Raw genomic sequence first — 22,716 nt, 5'->3', positions numbered from 1 at the left:
TGGTGTCACCATTGCAACTTCTACTTTGTCGAAGTACTCAAGTAGTTTTACAGTACTTGCGTTGCAGTACTTACTAAGTAGATCTAATTTCCCGCTACTTCTACTTCGTAATATTTCGTGATTTATTTACTTACTTTTCGCTGTTAGCAGTTTGTCAAGTAGAATTATTATATTCCTCCAATTAGAGAGAGATACTGTGGAATTTCGGGGCTGTTTTCACAGAGTTTTCTCAACTGTTGAGCAAAGCCCAGACATTTCGTCGCGCTTCGCGTAAAGTATGGTATGGTGTGACAAATATGTTTTGACGAAAGGAAGCGGATTGCGTGGATCCGTTCACATCGCATTGTCGCCCATATGACATGTTTCGTCACATTAAATATGACTCAGCAAAGCCTTTGGAACTACCGTTTCGCAATCTAGCATCTTCCTACCGTATCGTAAACCAGCAGCACTTAGCGTGTCCTAATGTGAAGTGGCCTACGAATTTTTTGACCAGTTAGACCTCTTTTAGCTGACAGTTGTTGAAGCTTTCTGAACAAAGGACATGAAAGCTGATTCCGCGTTTTAGAAATAGTGTTTGAATTTCTCTTTTAATTCGCAGTATACTTCGATGTCTTTCAATTAACTTCAATTCTTTGTCTGGAGCACATACATTTTGAGTTTAAAACCAAGTGTAGGCCTGTTATTGCTTCTGATTTCCGGAAATAAAACTAAAGTATATGATATGTGATACGATACACGATCCGACACGTCTTATTTTAACGTATGAAGTTATTGTGCAACGTGTAAACACCGTATCCTATATGCTATATCTGTGTGCTCTTCGTCTAAGGTACCGGCCTTAAAATACGGGTGAGAGCGTCATGCCATGATATTTTTAGAAGCCGGGTGCTATAAGGGTAAAAAAAAGATAAGAACCGCTTTTCCATAGCAAAGCTATCATTTCTATCGCATGATCAGGTCGACTGCTTATGATATCGAAAAGTCGTACCTCTTTGGATGCACGAATATGAAGCTCTCTGCACCTTCCGCATAGCTTAATTTGAGGCTTTTGACAGTCCATGCGAACGTATTATAATAAGTTATAACTGTTTTGGCACTTCAGTAGATTTAAAACAAGCCAATGCTATTTATACTGGAAGTCGATTTAGGTTGGCTTTAAAACACTACTTCTATACTCGTACTTGAGTAGATTTTTGCGTCGCTACTCCTACGTCTACTTGAGTTGCTTACTTGACTACTTTGACCACCTCTGTGTATCACATTAATTGAGGAGAGAAAACTGCCAACAACAAGAATCACGATAGCATAGTGTACTTTGCTGACTCATGCGCCACCGAATAAAACGGTTGGTGCCATGGGATAGACAGTTTGCATGAAGTTCAATTTTCTGTATCGACATCGCCAAAGTCTCCTTCGAACCATCTTTGTAGGAGGATTCCACTCGCGTATAAGTTGATGGTGGACGCTGTTATTCGCTGTGTGCATCTCCTGCATTCTCCTGTTCAAATAGCTTGTAACCGTGATATAGAATCTGATAAATTCGACTACAATTCACTCTGTGCCCCTGGCCAAAAACGCAGATGTAGCCTATTTCGAAGACTCGACATAATTTCGGAGACGAGATCTACGCATTCGCAAAACACCATCAATAAACTGGTGTAGCTAGAGAATAATATTTATGGATGGGGGAGAAATAATTTAACAATGACATGACGCCAAGAATACGCTACGACGCAGTAAAAACAAATGGCAACACAATGTACAAATCAGAAATTTGGGGGTGATGGGCAATGTTCCCTCTAAGATGCGCACGTGCGCAATTGCGCAGAGCTGATACGGTCTCTGCATACAGAAAATCTAAGCTGCGCACAAACATTCCGAAATTATGACCTTGTTTTTAGTTGCTACGCACGGTTGTCCATTGTCCAAGGGACCAGCAGTGAGTTGGTGAGTGCGCGCAGACTCGTCAAAAATTATAGGGAACATTGGTGATGGGCGCCTTTCGCCCCTTGGGCACAAGTGTAATGGATATAGATATAATTATATTGCGTTGCACAATGCACATCCTAAAGCACTTTAGTATGTAAATGTAGTGTACTGCAAAGTACAGTCAGCTTAACGTGAGCCACACAAAAACTACGTAGGCCTACGTGCGAATGTGGCATTATGAAAACATGCAGCCTGAATAGGCCCATCTAGGGCGCTAGGCACGTACTCATGAACAATGGTCGATGTAGAATTCGTTTACACGACTTTAAAATATATTTAGCAACGTAGCAATGAAATACGCAAGCAAGGCATTCCAGCAATGCCAATATTAACACTATAGTAGCCTATATGCTTGTAATCAGGCGTAGTATCAAATGATAAATCATATATCATCATAATCATATATGGTAGTGTGAGTCAATCAGCTATGCTGCACGGTCACGGCTTTTGGTTTTTGCTCAGGGGAAGGCATCAAAGGCGCTTCCACCGTCAGGAAACCTTCTGACGACAGATATGACGTCACAGTGAGCGGATCGACATCTGAAGAAAAAGAATGCAAGGGTTGATAGTGAATTTCTGAAAGCGGTAGTCATGCGATCTATTCCAGATGATCTATGATCGAGATTGCCGGACCTTGATCTGACATATTTACTTCGCCAGCATGCTACATTTCCATTGCTCGACCTTTTCGCTATACTGCTACTTCTCATTCGTTGTGTACGGTGAAGTGTGCAATTGTACAGGGCTGTTCAAAAATAACTTTTTTTCCTGAATCTTGCTGGCTACTTGATTAACTCGTTAGGTTGCCTTAAAAAACGACGCACACCAAATTTGAATTCATTCCAACCAATTTTCGCGGGTTTCGTACAGTTTGAAAATTTTTAATTTGCCCAAAAATGCAAAAAAATATTTTCAAATTTTCCTGCCAACCGCATGAAATTGTTGGGCTGTCTTCAAAAACTATGCAAAACAAATTTGACTCAATTCCAAGCCGTAGAAACGGAGTTATTTCAGTTTTTCTTTGATAATTCTTGGATTATCCACCGATCAAGGATAATCCTAGAATTATCAAAGAAAAACTGAAATAATTCCGCTTCTTTAAAAGTACATGCGTCTTATTTACATATGCTCTTGGCCAGCATGGGTGTTTGATTGAAAGACCACCATGTCCGTTCGGCACCTTCGTATCTTTTCATTGTATCACAATATTGTGGTGTTTTGAAATGATTACATTATGTTGAGATGAAACAAAATTCTGTACAAATCCTGGGGCGTCGGGTGGTATAGGCCTAATCTTGCCCCGATTTCAGTGATCTCGTGATCTCATCACATGAACGCCAATGCGTTTTCGAAAATTGACTTTCACTTATTACTTATACCATTAACATATGGCGAGGTTCTTAATTTGGGAGGAAGATTCCCTTTTAGAATTAGATTTGCAAATACATAAAACCTAAAAGATTAGCTGATTCAATTGACGCCTTGATTCGCTCCAGCCGTCCCTACTTCAGAATTCATTCTACACCACCGGTTCACGAAGTCGAACCAGACTGCGATTGTCGGTTGTTGGGCCTGAAATCGCTGTTGAAGATCAATTTGTACCTCGCTTTGTATTGTTTCACTGTGTCGTCATTGTACGTAACGGAAACCTTGCGATTTCAGATGGTTCTGAGATACACTGGCTTCATTAATATTTTGATTTTCAAAATCAGTGAAACATTGGCATTGCATTGATATCGGTTATTACGAATTTTGAGCTCGGCTCGAAAACACGGGCGAGGATTGGCTCGTCTCTGCCTCATTTCTCCTCTCTATTTGTGAACAATATAAGTAGAAAATTTCGAAATTTTGCGTGTAATAATGGTAATCAGCCGGCGGCCAACCGCCACGCTGCGTTTGCATCTCACAACCACAAGTCCCTGTTACGTACTTTCAAATATTCCTACATGCTACAATGTGTTAGGAATCGGCTATTTGGCGTCGGTGCGCTCTCCTTGGAGTTGAACTTCGAGTTTCAGGTAATGAGAACTTAAATACTTGTTGGATTCGCGCTATACCTTCGGTACTAACGCTTGAATACTTTAAGTTTTCAATAAGGAAAAACGTCATTTCTACTCGATCTTTGAATTAAGCTATTTATATTCCGGAGTAGAAGTGAAGCTATTAAAACATTCGCCGCGCGCGAGATCACCATCCAAACTCGTTACCTTTAGGCAGAGTGTACTTTCTCGTGAAGTTCCGTGATATAACGCCGTGGTCGTCCTGCTTTTCGTCGTGGCATCCTCGTATCTCCACCACGTCACCCACAGTTTTCACCGTTATTTCTTCGGGCGTGAAATGCTTCACGTCGAGAAGTATCTGGTACTTCCCGTCGGTTTTGGTGACCTGGAAAGCATCGGAACGAGTCAAAAAAATTAGTTTAAGTTGTTGAAGATGAGTATACTTCCCATCCCTGCTGTTCTCTACCTATGCTCTAAGAGTTTAGGTAGTTTTTGCATGCTTTGGAATATTATCTGTATTCTCGCACACGTGTACGTGTAATATCGTTCCGAACTTCGGGTAGTATTCATGGATAAATCAGGCTCTCCATAACTCAGCAGGAGATGAATTCGCATTTTGAATACACGGAGTTGAGACACAGAGAATGGTATGTTCAAGATCAATCTTGTACCTTTTACCCAGTCCATAATTTGAAACTGATAAAACCCTAACTGCTGTTAACTTAACTTCAACTGTATATAACTTTATATTCAAATATTCATAAACAACCGGGAATCAGGCAACCGCCCATTGTTACTGGCCACATCTGTTTATGTGTATAAGGGAATGAATGCGATGCTGATCAGGAAATGAAATATACAATTAGAAAGATAACGGAATAAATATATTATGATAAACAGTTCGAAGGAAAGTAGCAATCGATACTCATGTCGTCGTTGCTTACTTGAGATACCCCAGCACCAGTACCGGGCTGTGTGTGAAGCTGGGTACCTTCTACAGCACTGGGCGAGTGTGCGAGGTATGCCACGTGGGAAGGCGATGGCACAGAAGTATTGCTTATCGTCGGCCACGGCTCACGCACGTAGCGCAGTCTCTCTGATCTTCCTGACGGCATTCCGCCGAAATCCTGGCACGAAAGCTTCACGTTATCCGGACGTGAAGTGGATACTGGATATATGTATTTGGTGCTGATGCTGTATCTGTGATTTATCATGCACGGTTGTGCATGACATGTGTAGAGAACAGTGAAGAAAGGGCATGTGATGCAATGGAGAAGAGTCTAGCTCACGACTGTCGTGATGGCTGTGGTTTTAGTAGGAGTGTACCTATCCAAATGCCCGGTTCATTTACTCACATTAAGTGGATCCCGTGTGGTTCACACACCTTTGCACTGTCGGAGCCGCCGTACGAAAGAAACATACGGGCAACTGAATAAATGACCACAGAATTGGCCCAGCAACGAATTATATGAGGGCATGCATCCTCTCTCGTACAGCGAAGGAAATGCAAGGGTGAATCCAAGGAGAGAAATTCGCCTCTGTCCCTCCAAATGTTCAACCTAATTAATAATGTACGACAGAGTCAGAATGTGTGCGTGACGCCGTGTCTTCAACCCATCAAACTTTCATATTCCTCCCCGTCTATATTCATACTGGCTATGAGTGCATGGAACTGTCGGAAAATCCCATTCACTCAGTAATCCGGACATAGAGCAGTTACAAATCTAAATAAGTTGTAATATCCGAGCAACCGCTATATGGCAGGAGTGAGCATGAGCATGATAATTTTTCAGAATCCAACCCATGGGATTCGAAACCTAAAATACGGTTTTCCGTTAGAGCAGAGGCCGGCAACCGGTGGTACGTGGGCCAGTGCCGTTTCGCAAGGAGTTTGTTACTGGTCCGCGAAGAGTTCGTATACTTTTGCAATAAGGTCAAAATCACTGATGAAAATTGACATATTCGAAACATATGTGTTCCTGACTTACTCTGCACCCCTCGTTGACTTTATACTGTATTACAGTGGTTCTTAAACTTTTTATACCGCGACCCAAATTGAAGCTTTATTGACATCTCGCGACCCAAGCCTCGCTCATCGAAATCATGTATTATCAGTGCTAGTATGCTACGTTTTTACGGTCATATATGAAATATAAAAGGCGCAGACAACCAGTTGTACGCTACGCGAGATAGGCTACATGCGGTTTCAAATTAGCGAGTTATCGGGATTATTCGGTGCCGACCATTTCGACAACCGGGAATATCATTATCGAAGGATTTGGCCAACCAGCGACGGTAATTCTAGGGCGAAGGCTTTATATATTGCCCTCGATTTTTGGCACCGCACTTTGCCCAGCAACATGTTAGCCAAAACGTTATATGTCTTCATGTGTCCGGGTGCGAAAAGGGCTCGGCCCCGAAATATATGTGTCTGATAGTCCCGTACACTCATTATGCACATTGCACACCCCTAGACTAAAGCATCATAACGATATCCGACAGCGTTAAGCGATACTAGTAATATACCGTTCTTTCACAATTGCGAATACAGTTATATCATTTTCCTAATTTTTGTTAAAAAAATTATGGTATGCGGCATTTACCGTCCGCTGTTTCTCTCCCTCTGCCCGAGTATTACCCGCGCAAGAAACAACTTTCCAGATAAGCTGATGTCAGACAAATCTTATCACAACATCAAACCAATTTGTGTAGTACAAAGATCGGCACAATTACACGATCAACCCATATTGTCGCAACCACTTTGCTGCGTGTCTCGCTTATTGGAGGTATTTTATCCAACACAGTGATTTTGGAAATGACCTCTGGAAACTATCCACAGGAGATTGCGTAGTAGTTTGTCGTATTTTACAGGATGAATGGTGTGCGTCTTTTAACGTGCATTTTAAATTTGTAACAAGCCTGCGAGTATGGTGATTATGAAATTTCATGCTATTGTGCAATGCCCTTCTGCATTATAGGCCTAGATGTCAACACTCGTGTGCGGGTGATGACCGAGCGGCATTCGCGTGCCTTATGTCCCTTGATAATAGTAGACTAAGCGGGCTGTAGATTTGGAGACATTGGATGAATGACACACATATATCGCCTTACAGACGAAATTCATACCTGATCCCATACTCTCGACACGGGTATAGTCAGGTCTTGGAACGGATCCCAAGTCGCCATTCTGTACGGAGTGATATTGACGCGTCGCTCGACGCGTTGTCGCTGGTGTTCGGACATTTCTCGACGGTTTCGCTAAGATGCTACGGCTGTAGATTTAATAGTTTTATATTCGCTAAACTTATCGAATCACTGTAAGGCAACTTTGATGCGAAAATCAACATCCCCTAGTGAGGGTATTATATAGCGCTAAATATGAACTTCTAAAAATTCTAAATTTCTGATTAGAGCCAGCCCGATCTCAGTATTTTGAGCCGATACCGATGTCACATATTTTTGCCAATAAACCGATATTTTCCGCCGATACCAATATATGATATATGATATAATATACTTAGTGGCAGTGATTCGAAAAGTAAATCCCACATCCACTTCATTTATTTATAAATGAACTCCAGCTGTATATAAGTAATACTTCTAGTTCGACAGGTTTAAATTGCAGCTCAGAAAACACAACCTTTAAGCTTTTTCAATAAGAAGCAAACTCGCATGGTCACGGTAAATCAATTTAACAGTACTATAGCCCGTCTTACGTGATACACTAGTAGCGATGACGTCATAAGACAAGCCGATAAATTTCGACAAGACAAATATCGCTTCTCTATCGATCGATATCTAGTTGCGATGACCACCAAGCGCATATAGGCATAAAAGGAAATATATGGGCAAACGTTAATCTCACAACTTCCAACTGTAGACATTATGATCTCATTCTAATTATGCAGTTATGTCCAAGCTTCGCCTTATTTTTCTAACAAGCCATTAGTCCCCTTTTAAATTATATTTCACTGTACGCTCATGATAATTAAGTAATTTTTGAGTACATTATTGCTGGATTTCATTCTGTCCATGTGCTACCTGGCGTTGCATGTTTAATTACGCAGTCGCTAAGCAACTGAGCAAATACCTCCAATAATTTACATAAGTTTAAATCATGAAATACTTATAAAGAAATACGTTTGCTTCCAGTATCGTATCACGGTACACTTTGCATTACTATATACTCTTTATTCTGACACGTTATGCATGAAAATGTTGTGACACCGAAATCGGTGCAATTAACGATCCTTTGTCGAAATACCTATTGCGTATGATATACAATACATACAATGATATACGATGATCTCAATTTTATTATACACTTTCGCGCGGTGATGATAACAGACAACTAACAAGGGAAACGCAGCTGTTTAGATAGCATCCCCTCAATTGACCAATGATGTAATCACAAGAATATGACTGATTCACGAAGTAAGTCATGTTTGGCAAGACGCGCAATGTCATAATATCTAATCTTGGAATGGTAGGCGACAAACTGCAGGCTTATTAAACGCGATTGAGGTTCGCCGGCTTTGTGACAGAGGTCACTGATAAGGCTAATTAGTTTCGTGTTATCTTAGCGTATCGTTTAGTTCACAGAACGGACGCTGGAATGGCACTAATGATTTACTGGCATTAATTTGAACGTGGGACACTGATGATCATTGGCAACGCTTGAAACATTACTACAAATCCAATGATATAGGCTGTTGAGTGATATAGATAGGCCTATACGACGACTCGTAGAGTAGACGATATGATGCGTGATTCGATATGGATAAATAATGGATAGATATAGGTTTTCTCCGTGTTGACTGCGAGCTTATTTCACGAAAGAGGCGAACATGGATTTGGATTTGGAATGGAACAATGGGTTGCGAGATTTTAGCCTAGCCGCCATTAGATTCAGTACAGGGGTGGCCATGGCCAACCTATTTGCTATTCACGGCCATATTTCCAAACCTATATAGCAAACGACTGCATTTCAGGCCATATCCGTAATGAAAACCAACTGGACGCTAAATACCCATGTTAACTGTCCATACATATTTCCTCTAATATTAGTACTTTCACATATTACTATCAAATGTTTATCCTTTTCAGCCTATCTGATCAAACTCACCGGTAGGGTTGATGGAGAGAAAATTTAGTGCAAGTTATGAATGATGAATGATGATGCATCTTCCGGTAGGCCAATTGTTATTAGTAGGGCGATTTTTTTACCTAAAAAGCGGAAGATTTTGACCTAAAAAATCTAAATTTTGACATTTTTTGACCTTAAAAAGCTAAATTTTGACCAAATTTTGACCTAACGTATGCTAATGAGGTGGTTTCTCCACATAATGTTAGAATTGCGCTACTTATCTTTATTTATGGTTCGAATTGTCTGTCTTTACGAAGTAGTTTGCCCTGAAAAATTTTTTTGACTAAAATGTGACAAATTTTTTACATGAAAAAACTTTATTTGAACTAAATCTGGTCCTATGAAGAGTTCCAGTAGTTACATCACGTATTATGGTAGAAATAATTAAAATTTGTTGTAATACAACGAAAGATACTTTCCTAAATTCTCGGGTAGAAAGTGTCTGTCCTCACGAAGTAGCTTGCCAAGAACGAAGAAAGAAGGCCAACAGTAGGAGTTGTTGACTGACAACAGTGACACACCGTTGTTCTTCATCTGACAATGGTGTCTACATCACAATTTTTCGTCATGCGCTTCTTGATATAAAAACCATGCAATGCCTATACGGAGTCTTGTTTCACTTAGGATATTGCGGTACGTTGACCATAACACCATGTCAACCATGTTTAATTTGAATGTTTATGATTCACAATGACCAGACAACGGGCCGTCTACAACGGTATACCTATAAAGTAGGCTACAATCTGTAAAATGCCGAACGATAAGTTCACCGACAGTGCAAAATCTACGATACAAAGGAAATGTAGGTTGCAAAAAAATTTCGTCTTTGTCAACAATTTTGACATTTTTTGACCTAACGCTAGAATTTTGACCTAATTTTGACTTTTTTTGACATGTCAAAAAAATCGCCTTAGTTATTAGTCACTTTACTGCTGTTATACCTTGACCTCCCATCAGGATTGTCGGTATAGTGGAAAGAAATTGGAATCGCCAAAACGTACCAGAATCAAATTTATTTCGCGAGAAGCACACGATTCCAAGTTGATATTTCTATGTGTAGCGCATCAATTTCCTTTGCTGTTCGCATCTGATCTGTGGGGCTCAGATCGCAAAGGGAGCTACTATATTAAAATCGAAAATGCGGTCGAATTGAATCGCGCCTAGCTAGAAGAAAATTTCAAGAACAATTAAAATCTATCAACAATTTGGGAGTCAAGTCACAGCTGCGGAGTAGTCTCAATATGTCTTGGTATTCGCGACTTCTAGTAGAAATTTACCTTTCTTCTAATTCTATACCTTGACTATACCTTGACCAACTCTGTGACAGAGTCACGGTGATTGTCCGCCTATCGTCTGCCAATAAATTCTGACCTTTAATCCTCTAACATAATATGATATCTGAAATATCTTACAAATCAGTCGATAGTTACAAGACATGCTCGCGTCGAAGCTTTGTTGCAAACCGGATTTGGGTACAAGATACATAGCGCGGTTCAAATGTCCAGACAAAATGTTACAATCCGTAAAGGTACGGGTTCACTCCGACTTCAAGCACCGATCTCGTGTTTACTCGATCCCAAGTCCCCCGTCGACAACAAGACTGGTCCCAGTGGCCGAGGTCGCCCCGCACAAATACAAGATGCCACTCGCGATCTCCTCTTTCGGTACTGCTCCGAGAGGTTGCTTGGTGGCACTGAAGTCTTTCCGGAAATTGGAGATGTCTTGTTCAGACAGCAAAGGGTCCATGAATCTTGTTACAACCATACCCGGGCTAAAAGATATATTAATTCAAGATTTGTAGTTGATTACACTGGTCAACACATGTTTTTAGGCAGACAAAGTAAGAGTGGTTTTGGGGGTTCTGAAGGGCACTGATTCCGAATATGACCTTGTTTTTTTCAAATTGGCTCTTGTTGTGGAGATAACCCATGGGGCTATTGACCAAAATCTCCAATTTTCGCGGTATTGACTGGAAAAAAAATCGGCTTAGTCGTACTATAAAGTTTAGAAATTCAATCTACTTGTTATTTTTACACAGAGAATACTATTTTAAATCAAAATACAGCAACAGCACTATAATAAGGGGTAATAAATTTATCATATTTACAGACTTTCACGGATATCATGTACATAAATAAACTCCAGTCATGTATATAAGTTTTTACGTAGATGCTCAGATAACGTGGCATTAATTCAACCAGGTTTACGTCAACCACCTATTGTAAATATGAAATAATCAGTTGGACTACAATATTATTGATATATTTTTTGAATCGAAATTGTTTTTGTACTATTTTCGCCTGTAAGCTATTTAGTGCAGTTTCTCGAAAGGTTCCGGCAACGGTCTGACATAATATGTTCAATGGTTCATCTCATCTGCCCTGGTATCTTTCCTTCGTTGTTCTGATGTATTGGTAGAACCTCTCCCCTTGCTAATCAACAAGATGATCGGGAAATATATCAAGATGACTGAACAGGAAGTGAACTTTTATGCTCATGTTTGTTCCAAGTTTTCGATATGCAGTTACGAATTTTCGGACCAACTGTTTGTAGTTGGGACTTTGTGATCATCTAAAAAGTTTTATTTACTACATCTTAGGAGAAATTACATGCTATGAGCTCCTTCCTAATGTGAAATTGGAATCTTTCATCGGTATTCGAATATACCAGATACCAGATTTCAGCTTCTCGTTTGATAAGGTTACTAGGTATACCCACATTGTTAAATCAGTGGAAAATTACCCATTTACCAGTCAAAAGAAATGAGACACATATGAGCATTGTAGTTAAGTCTTTCAAGGACAAATTTTATAGTTTTATACTCTTCTTTAATCTTGGTAGAATGACCAATTGATACAGGAGAATATGAATTTCCGTTGTGCGAAAGTACAATTTTTAGGCTTGACAAACTGCTTTTTTGACTAACACATCATGCCATGTTAATATTGATTGAATGGCTGAGAATGACATGAGGGTTCTTCATAGTCAATAAGCCATTTATGCGCAGTATAAAATTAGAAAAAAAACTACGATTTTCTTCCTACCAAGTGAAATATTTAAGGGTAAACACAGTAATTTTGGGCTTTTTAGGGGTATAAATATCTTCTGACAGAGAGCCAATCTGACAAAACTAATGTGATATTCGTAATCAGCAACCCCAAAAACCCCAGAAACGGCTCGCAGATGTTCTGCCTAAAATTTTTTTTTCATTTTATTGACCAGTGTTGTTATTGTCGCGGCTATTGGCAGGAGAGGCGGCATGTTTTGAAGTGTCGGGGAGTTCTCTGGGCTATTCCTACCATATTCCGATACAGTCATTCACATGTTGTATGTACATTCAAAGGTTATAGAAGAAGCATCCTCCAATTCAAACCCAGTTACCTAAAAGTCGTAAATCGATTGCGGATGCAGTCCAAATTCCAACAAAATCTATGGATCCGCTGCTTTAAAATTCCAATATATTGGGACGTAGAAGCGGTAAAGCCGTAAAACACAATTTATTTAAATGACGTTTTTCAATGCAATTTAAAACATGTTTTAATCATTGTGTTTTAAAATACCATTTGTTTTAAATGTCACCCTAGATATTACATTGGATTCTAATCTCAGATGTCTCTCCCTTTATGTTTACGGAGTCGTATTCACGACAATTCCGTACATGGAACCATAGCTTTCGGTTAATGGCTGGGCTCAATCCGGACGGGATCAGACTCAATGTGGCATCGCGCTATTTCAGAAATGCTATGTAAATATATATATAGCTATATATTTACTGACATCTCGGTACTGACATTATAGATCAATGTTATACGCGACTAAAGGGTGCGATATCTCAATCTGTATGTAAGGACTCGCCCCGAGCCGCTCGTGATGACGAACAAGAAGGGCATTTTAGGACATTTCACTAAACAAAAGACGCTCCAAATCCTTCATTGCATTGTGTGAAGCAGCTGAGCAATGAAATTACATCGGCGACCTTTTCGATAAGTTCAGAACTCACTTGATGGTGTTCACTCTGATCCCATCGGCCACACATTCTAAAGGGAAACTAAATTTTTACCCGCAATCATTACTTTCTTTCGAATTTAAAGAGCACCTGAAGCGAGTCCGCGGGTAAAGTGATCCATGGCGGCTTTCGTCAGGCAGTACACAACCATACCCGGATATGCACGTGTGCTGAAGCTGCTGGAAACGTTGACAATACAGCCTGTCAAAAAAAAAAACACAGATGTATACATTTACATAGTAGTGTCATTTCAGTGGAGGACAGAATGCCACATTTACAACGAATTATTGAGCACATATCATGACTCGATGAGCTCCATGAAAAGCGTATCGATTACCCTTAACTCTAACCTGCAGTCCACGATAATAGAACTACAGCCTATACATGGTATATATACTGCGATTTCTTTTATTTTTAGAGTTAGATCACGCCCAAACATCTGTTATGGTTTGACTAATTCTTTCTCGGATCATGTATCCATTTGTATTGTACATCAGCAATCTTCTCCCTTCGTTCATTATGCCTCGCGTGAAAATTCACGACGTCGGTTTTACAGAGGAATTAAAATTATACAAGCACGTAGCCTGGCGTATCTCAAACCTTCGATAACTATTGGTCGAAGGTCATTGGTGATAATAAAGACAGGATTACGCCTAGCCCACTCACCCTTCGTTTTGCGCAAGTGCGGTAGAGCGTATTTGCACAGGAATATCGGAGCGCGAACGTCAAGTTGCATTAGCTCTTCATATTCATTGAGCTCCATCTAAATAAGAAGATTGTTATAATTAGAGTTGCGCAGCCTGGTATATTGTTACTAGTCATTTTTATAGGCTGACCTGAGCCGCATTTCGGGTAAGGTTAGTGTGCTCATCAGGTAATGCGAATATAAAACGTAGGATTCTCGAGGCAGTATATTATAATAGTTAGGGTCGGATATACTGACAAGTATAAAACGAAACTGATCTTGTATCACCCAGTGAGTAAAGCTATCTAAATTTGATAATGCGTCTTGGATACACATTCGCAAGATGGCCAGCAATGATTCAAGTTGTAATTCTGACATCGCAGTTTTTGGACGAGTTGATAGATATAAAGTGCGTGGTGCCATCAACTCAATGCGAATACGTCACTCACCTTTTCGACGGGTCCCATAATCCCACTTCCGGCATTATTTACCAGAATGTCGAGTGCTCCGAAAGCCTCCACGGTTTTATTGATAACCAATTCCAATGACTCGAACTTGGTCAGTTCGCAGACGATTTCCAGGACCTGCATATACACGTGGGTGAGAGGGCTCCTGTTAGGACAATGAGCATGAGCAGTAGGGCTCTTCAAAAATGACTTTTTTTCTCAAATCGTACTGGCTACTTGATAAAATTGTTAGGTTACCTAATTTAAGCCTACACACAAAATTTGGTTCAATTCCAGCGAGTAACCGCTTTGCTACAGGAGAAGAAAGTTTCTATTTATTATATAAAAATAAATGATAAAAAATTTGAAAATTTTCTGTCCACCCCATGAAAGTGTTAGGCTGTCTATAGAAACGATGCTCACCAAATTTGGTTCAATTCCAACCAGTGGAAGCGGAGTTATTGCCGTCGGAAAATTTGGATTTGAATAAAATAGTATTTACGGTGACTGATTCTTTGTTTATTTATTATAGTTGTGCTCACCGTAAATACTATTTTATTCAAATCCAAATTTTTCGGCGGCAATAACTCCGCTTCCACTGGTTGGAATTGAACCAAATTTGGTGAGCATCGTTTCTATAGACAGCCTAACACTTTCATGGGGTGGACAGAAAATTTTCAAATTTTTTAACATTTATTTTTATATAATAAATACAACCTTTCTTCTCCTGTAGCAAAGCGGTTATTGGCTGGAATTGAACCAAATTTTGTGTGTAGGCTTAAATTAGGTAACCTAACAATTTTATCAAGTAGCCAGTACGATTTGAGAAGAAAAGTCATTTTTGAAGAGCCCTAATGAGCAGGCTATCTTCACAATGACAATGTACCCCGGGCCCGAACCCGGTCGGAGTCCGGCGGGTTTGAATCGGCCTTCGATCCTAATCCGTTGGTGATGACCGAGATCGATTTGAAGCGGATTGGAGGTACGAGACGTACGAAAATGTCATGAACCTGACTCCGTATATCTTAAGTTACTTATGACGTTATGAAAGACACTGTAATCTGTTCGCCTTCGAATGTGCGACTGTCAACCGAATAGAAGAATCACATGCCATATTTGTGTTACGGTAGTCATATCTCGAAGGGTAAATTTCGGCACAAGCAATTCATTCTTTCTACCTGATAAAATTAGCTTGTGTATCAATAATATCAGTGTTCAGGTCGGACAACCTAAGCCGCATGTTTGCGATAAGGCCATGCATACCGGAGTTGACAGAAACGCGCAACATGCCGAATATTGATCGCATTCTCCGTGTCGGCGCTGTAGTTTCGCATGATTTGGCGTCGTTAATTGCTCGTTCATTGAATTTAGAACGACGTAAAGCTTGAGCGTCTTAATTGCAAGAACCCGTTTGACCGTAAGCACTGCCGGTACTTCGTGATTAACAGAAGCAAACCGGTACTGGCACTGAAGAAAGGTAATAGTATCAGACTTTCTAGGTGGAAATATCCAGCCGGACCGTACTAAAAAAGCCTGACACGACTCCCAGAACTTCGCAAAAGCGAGACTGCCTGGTGCCCATTTCCGCTTTTGATAGAATATCACCACGCCCCAGACGCCCGGCATTTCCCGATTTCGAACAACACACACCTTGGCCCCAGCTTTCCTACATTTTTCAGCTACGCCAGCCAGTCTCTCCGCATTTCTACCAGTTACTGTGACGTTCGCCCCCTCCTTCGCAAAAGCAATTGCAGTGGCTTCGCCAATACCGCTTGATGAGCCTGTATCAAATAGAAAGGCGTGGTTCCTAAGATATACTTAAACCTAAGATATCAACGGAGCTCATTGCTACAGCACTTACTCAAACATGTATTGTCAAATTGTCAACTTAAATTATTTTATCGTTACATACATAACCCCTACTTACCGGTGACTATGACAACTTTGCTGTCGAATTTTCCCATCGTAACGAATGTAACTTTGGAGAAGATTATAAAAAAGCCGGTTATTATACGGCTCACAAGATAACGCTGGGATTACAGGCAGTATCAACTGAAAGGCAGAATTTCAATCTATAGACACGAATTGCTTAATCGCACGCCTCATATCTCACGATGACGGATTCGGATTAAAAACAGCTTAGGTTGTTCCATATTATTCACGCGCTGCAAGCAATGCTGTTCTAGCCCGTTTCAGCGTTACCGGGAAAAGTTCTTTGGAGACTGATTTCACTTTCATATAAGGCCACACGCACGCCTATTCCACCGCGTCTTACTTAGTGTGTAACAGCGCATTCCAATCACAGGCCATTAATACATTTTGTGATGTGGAGTCATTCCCAATGAATCAATCTTTTCGATGTATCGCAATATCACAATAGTACCATTTTATTTGCTGTAACGTGAACAATACGGGCGTTGCTAGTTGATAGTTGACTGCAGTACGCTCTGCCGTGGGCCCGGGTAAAATTGAGTATACCTGAATGATTCGATTTCCAATCGAGTGTTAGTTATGCGTCGAGTCGATTATTCGAGTATCACATACTATAATATAACAGCAGATTGTATGATTTCCATATTTAAATATGCGTTTTTGCGACCATAAAGAACATACTGTCATTCGGGCCGCATCACAGTATGTAGTTTCGTATTTCTCGACTATGACTATTTTTTAGTGCTTTGCGACAATGCCGAACCTGTTTCGGACACTGGATCAAGGTTTCAAGGCCCCCGACAATGGGAAAGAAGTATCTATATTTTCGTCGATAAAATAACTCATGTGCAGCGCGTACATTTCCATTGCTCGAAAAGATCGACTCTCACTATACACAACTCGAATAGTTGCAAGTGATACTTGACTTGAATCGTTCCGCCCTGTCCTACTCTGCACCAGGAGTCAAGCACTCCATAAAACACATTCCAGTGGCGCATTCGCTGCTCTTGTTAGATGCGGGCTGTGTGCCTGCTTCTGCTTTTATCATTGGTGCGGCGTGACGCAGCACATTTAGCAAATTCCGCCGATAGATCGGCTGTTTCCTGCTTCGCTGTTTTCAGTGGGTAGTACAATGACTAAGCACGTTTTATGCCTTGCGGCGTGCCATACGCATCGCGTTCTTCTTGTTGAAGTTAATGCAAATGGACGTTGCTACTAGAAATTAAGTTATATATGTATGTTGTCCCACACAGTAGGCGTAGTACTCAGAATTGAACAACTAGATAATTATGTTAATTAATTAATTAAAGCGAAATGCTGGTAATATAATTCTGAAATAATCTGTGAAATATTTCTATGTTCTAATTTTAATTATAATTTAATTTCTAGTTTTCCTCAAAGTACTACAGGAGAACTGTACAGTACGAAACGAGTCACGCATGCTGTGTACAGACATTTGCCGTTCTCATGATGATGGGGATGAGCTCTGATTTGGTACGAACTGAACTTCATTCACTGTCCAAGTTTTCGCGAATTCAGTAATTTTAATTCTAATTTAATTTGGAAAAAACTGTATAGTTATAATTCAAATTCTAGTCAAATTTGAGAAAGATGTGTAGCTATAATACTAATCGAATTCAGAAAAGCTGAAAGTTAATTTTTGATTGTCCGAGTCTGGTAGCACCACTAAATATATTATTTTGATATTATATCATGTTTCATATTACCTTCTACTATGTATTTTCACTGAACGTGGTGCAACAGACCGTCAAGCGACAAGCACCATTTTTTTGTTTGTTAAATAAACAACAAAAACAGCCACTAAATGTGCGCGAGACAGAGGTATTCCGTTTTGTTACGGCCATTCCAATACAGTGGTTATTTACCTTTTTACAGTTTTGGCCCAATTTCCCTTCTGAAAATATTCATGTTTTCTCGAAATACATCACAATTATAGCCTATACTGAGATATTTCGATGCTAGTCACTGCTGGTCATAGTCACACGCCGTTCAAGGGTATGTTTGCAACCTCTGCTACGCCGCAAAGATATACAGTTATTTATATAGTTTCCACTAAACGTGGGCCAACGCATGCCAAATTCACCATGAATGTGGTAAGGTGTAAGTCACGCAGTGGTTCTAATAACTTTTATAGCACGGCCCAAAACTGATTTCTATAAACAACTGGCGACCCGAGAAAGAAATGCATATCAGCTAATGTTCGTTTGCTATGCTATACGTTTTGACGAGCATGTATGAAATAAAAAAGGTGCAGATAACCAGTTGAATACGCGGCACAATCTATAAAATACAAATATATTTTACATGCTAGACGCAACGCACATTCGCATAAACAACAGGCAGAAGAGCGGGAAATGACAATGCATATCGAAGTGACCGAACTCTAGAATCGAACATCGCAGGAGATTAAGCACGGTTTCGCTTAGTCATTATGATAGAGCCGCAGACAGCAAACGGCCGAGGTTTCGGCAAGATTTCGAAAATATGCTTCGTCACGTCACGCCATTTACAAAAACAGTGGACATTGGACAACCGAACTCGAAACGAGCAATCAATGCGGCACTGAAACGTGTTGACTTGCTATGGCGTGCTTCAGGTTCAGGCTACCTGCTACTGTAGAGCTACCAAGAAACTACGCCGTTAATGTTATTGTCATTGGAAATCAAGCCGTATGGTTATAATGATGGTGCACATAACTGTGTTATATCATTCGTTAGTTGGTGTTTCTGACAAATTATAATACCATCAGTTCAAACACCGTAAAATAGTAATACATCGAAAAGATAAGGACATAAGAACGGACTCCAAATACGGCGAAATCTATGAATGGCCTGCAACTAGTAACAAAATATTAAAAGACATGCACCGCTGCACAATGCACAGTGCACGCTGAGTAAAAACACACCAATGATCTCATAAGATCTAGTCGTATGTCACAAGATCAAGGTCAAGTCGGTATGTAAAGAGCTTTCCCAGTATAGTGTTAACGTAGGCTAAGATAAATTTCTAAATCTGTACGGTCCTGTCTGCGGCTAAAGATCCGTTTTTATACTTGAAAATGTCAGTGTAATTAGAAAAACAGAGTTTTACTGCGAGCCTGCCCAAGCGCCCACTGCCCATGTAGCGTCGAAGTCTCGTAGATCCAGCATCAGATCACTTAGAGCAGAGCCAAAACGAATAGTGGGCATTAAAACGAAAAACAGCATCCACTCAAGCATACCACGAAACGGAACACTTCAACGTGAGTCATCGTCACTTTCGGCGGCAACGTATGGTCAATGGTCATGGTCATTGGTCAGTTACCAAGCTTCCAAAACACCCCCGAGTCTAACTCAGAAAAAACACGCGGCGTGTACTGTACAATATCTATGTACTTGTACCACAGTTAATCAATGTCCCAAGTAATACAAGAATCCAGGGTTGTAATGACTCGAGTCATGACTCGACTCGAGTCACGATTTTCGGATGAGTCGACTTGACTCGAGTCATTTTCTCAAAGTACAGAAATGACTCGACTCGACTCGACTCGAGTCAATCTGTGTATTGACTCGACTTGGACTCGAGTCATTGCGCATGACTCGAACCAAGTCATATGACTCGTGACTCAGACGGCCAAGACCGATATTTCATTATGATTTCGAAGAATAGTAAAGTACACCACCCTATTGGGACTTCGTCTATTGCTAGTGGTAGTTGAAAAGGCGACCAGAAACCGTTAAAAGTGAGGAAAATTGGTATATTATAAACGTGAACCATTCGATATCACCAAACAAGAGTTATAAAAGTGGGTTTAACAAGGCTTCAACTGGAAACTGAGCAGTCAACACAATGACTTGGACTCGGACTCGAGTCATAATACCATGACTCGGACTCGAACCTCTGCTCGATGACTTGGACTCGGACTTGACTCGGTGATGAATTGAAAATGACTCGACTTGACTCGAGTCAAAACTGTAAAAGTGAGATTGACTTGTGACTCGGAGCCTTGTGACTTGGTTACAACCCTGCAAGAATCATGATGTTCACCAGGCTAGCGCTTGATGTACTAGTCTACTTTACGCGAATATGGGACAACTAGCGTTGTTTTGATGCGATTCTCGAGATATGAGGTATGCGATAACGCAAAGGCGCAGACAAGTCAAACGGGGTTCAGTAACAAGTTTTGTCCCATTTTGAAATTCGGCATTTTAGTTAAGATCCTATCTGTAATCCCAAGTTATTTAGGGTATCAGTGATTCTCAGACATCACTACCGCAGTCGCATACGATACCTCAAGCTCTACGAGAGCCGCATGATAGTAGCATACGAAATTATTGAAATATGTCATTCTAAAATAGGTTCAGGAAACAATAATAAGGCAATATACATCCATTCTTGATTAAGCAACGAAGGTCATGGCGCAGTTTTGAAATTCTCCCTTGTTCAATATGTAAGCAGCAAGCGTCTTTAAATATTTCTGTAAATGTGGCGTGATTTATAAGCATGAGCAACCACAATAGTGCAGAGTCGTTAACTGAAACAATCCCACGATTCAATCCCACCTATACCTGTGGCTTACAACGATAAATTTTATCATGATATGTGCCGACCATGGAAGCTGGTTTGTTACATTTTTAAATTGTGCTTCGCCATATGTCACAGTCCGCAACAGACAAAGGCATTACCAGTTTCTTCGATGTATTATGTTCCTGTTCCTATTGTCGTTGAGACGTCCATATGGAATGAAAACGGCTGTGCGCTTCGTAGACTACATGGTATTCAAATTGATTGGATCGTTTGCCGGCACAGGTCACAGAATGAAGGGCAGATATGCCGAAGTGATCTTATCCGAATTGTTCAAGGTTCATTCCCTGTGAAATGACCAAGAATTACTGCATTCTTCTCGAAAAGAGAATTACCATATCGATTGTTTATGATTGCATATGAGTTGCGATATTGCAGGATGCGGTCGAAACGAACCCCGCCTTTCGTCCCTTGTCACCCTTTTTATTATGCTCCCGAAGGTGGTGTCACATTGACCATTGAAAATATAGGGTAAATATAACCACTGTGATGCTAATAGCACATCAGCAGAAATATGATGATCGGGTGAATCATTGTGAATGTACATGGACAACATGATATTTTTTCGGTCTATAAAATTTAGGAATAACTGGAATATGTGTTGCCAGATTTCAAAATTCTCAGAAAAACCGGTTGTCAGCTCTTAATATTTAGAAGTGGTCAACAAAAAGGATCCTGTTCCGGCAAATAGACATGCAAATGCCTACATTTTAACGATAAAACCGAAAAATCAGATTCACCCCCTTGCGGCCTCAAAGGCAGAACTACACCTTACTACAATTCGAAATGACTATCCCAATATTACCCCAAAAAATATTTTAGCCTTCGGAACACAATGGGGGACCCAGCAGAATCTTTTGAAAATGGATATTTTTTCAAGAAATAGGGATGCCCGTAATGATATTATAACGGATATTATATATTTTATATTATAAAAAGTCATATCCACTCCTCTGTGGCCCCAAGGGCAGAACTACACCTTGCTACAAGTCGAAATGACTATCTCATCATTACCCCAAAAAATATTTCAGCCTTCGGAACACAATACGGGAACCAGCAGTATCTTTTGAAAATGGATATTTATTGAAGAAATAGGGATGCCCGTAATGATATTATAACGGATATTTAAAAAATCATATTCATCCCTCTGCGGCCCCAAGGGCAGAACTACACCTTACTACAAGTGGAAATGACTATACCAACATTACCCCAAAAATATTTCAGTCTTCGGAACAGAATAGGGGACCCCGCAGTATCTTTTGAAATTGGATATTTTTTCAATAAAATTGAAGCCCGTAATGATATTATAACGGTTATTTCAAAAATCATATTCACCCCTCTGCGACCTCATAGGCTGAACTACACCTTGCTACAAGTCGAGAATCCAAACATTACCCCACAAATATTTCAGCCTTCGGAACACAGTAGGGGACTCAGCAGAATCCTATGAAAATTGAGCATTTTTCAGGAAATACACATGCCCGTATTGATATTATAACGAAAATTCGAAAAATCATATCCAACCATCTGCGGCCTCAAAGGCAGAACTACACCTTACTATAAGTCGAAATGGATATCCCAATCATAAACTTTTCCGAAAAAAAGCACGAATAATGTCGAACCATGTCATGTTCGTTGATGTTCGACTAAAGTCAAACAATCACGTTAGATGGCACATTCACATGCAAACCAGGGATATATAGAGTTGGTCGCAAACATATAGGATACAACATACAAGTAAATTGTTGATCACTTCAAAATATGAAAGCAGTTTCATTCGAAATCAGTATTCGTTCGTAGTATAAATACAAAAATATCACATTACGAGTCCATCATCGGTTTAGCTGCAATGTAGCTGAGGTTGCGTTTGTGCATTACATATTTAATGCAGATCTCTTTCAGTATAACGTATCGGAAGTATTCAT

The 22,716-nt window shown here is 40.2% G+C and overlaps 2 protein-coding genes across 2 annotated transcripts; both read right to left on the bottom strand.

Annotated features, from left to right (window-relative positions):
* Positions 1 to 1,657: 1,657 nt before the first annotated feature.
* Positions 1,658 to 7,317, bottom strand: LOC145452605 (heat shock protein beta-1-like). Its single transcript, XM_080330797.1, has 4 exons — positions 7,119 to 7,317; positions 4,937 to 5,119; positions 4,200 to 4,377; positions 1,658 to 2,532 (listed from the first exon to the last, which is right to left on the bottom strand). The coding sequence occupies exons 1-4, from the start codon at positions 7,233 to 7,235 to the stop codon at positions 2,414 to 2,416; spliced, it is 597 nt and encodes a 198-aa protein (XP_080186923.1). The 5' UTR covers positions 7,236 to 7,317; the 3' UTR covers positions 1,658 to 2,413.
* A 3,247-nt stretch (positions 7,318 to 10,564) lies between these two features.
* On the bottom strand, positions 10,565 to 16,328 carry LOC145452601 (meso-2,3-butanediol dehydrogenase-like). Its single transcript, XM_080330793.1, has 7 exons — positions 16,203 to 16,328; positions 15,926 to 16,056; positions 14,279 to 14,413; positions 13,811 to 13,907; positions 13,235 to 13,345; positions 13,139 to 13,175; positions 10,565 to 10,909 (listed from the first exon to the last, which is right to left on the bottom strand). The coding sequence occupies exons 1-7, from the start codon at positions 16,237 to 16,239 to the stop codon at positions 10,705 to 10,707; spliced, it is 753 nt and encodes a 250-aa protein (XP_080186919.1). The 5' UTR covers positions 16,240 to 16,328; the 3' UTR covers positions 10,565 to 10,704.
* Positions 16,329 to 22,716: the final 6,388 nt, after the last annotated feature.

This window comes from Botryllus schlosseri, chromosome 12 (assembly GCF_051294905.1).
Source record: "Botryllus schlosseri isolate E-star chromosome 12, Bs_hap1, whole genome shotgun sequence".
NCBI lineage: Eukaryota > Metazoa > Chordata > Ascidiacea > Stolidobranchia > Styelidae > Botryllus > Botryllus schlosseri.
The sequence above is the reverse complement of the archived record's forward strand: the minus strand, read 5'-3'. Positions and strand labels throughout refer to the sequence as shown.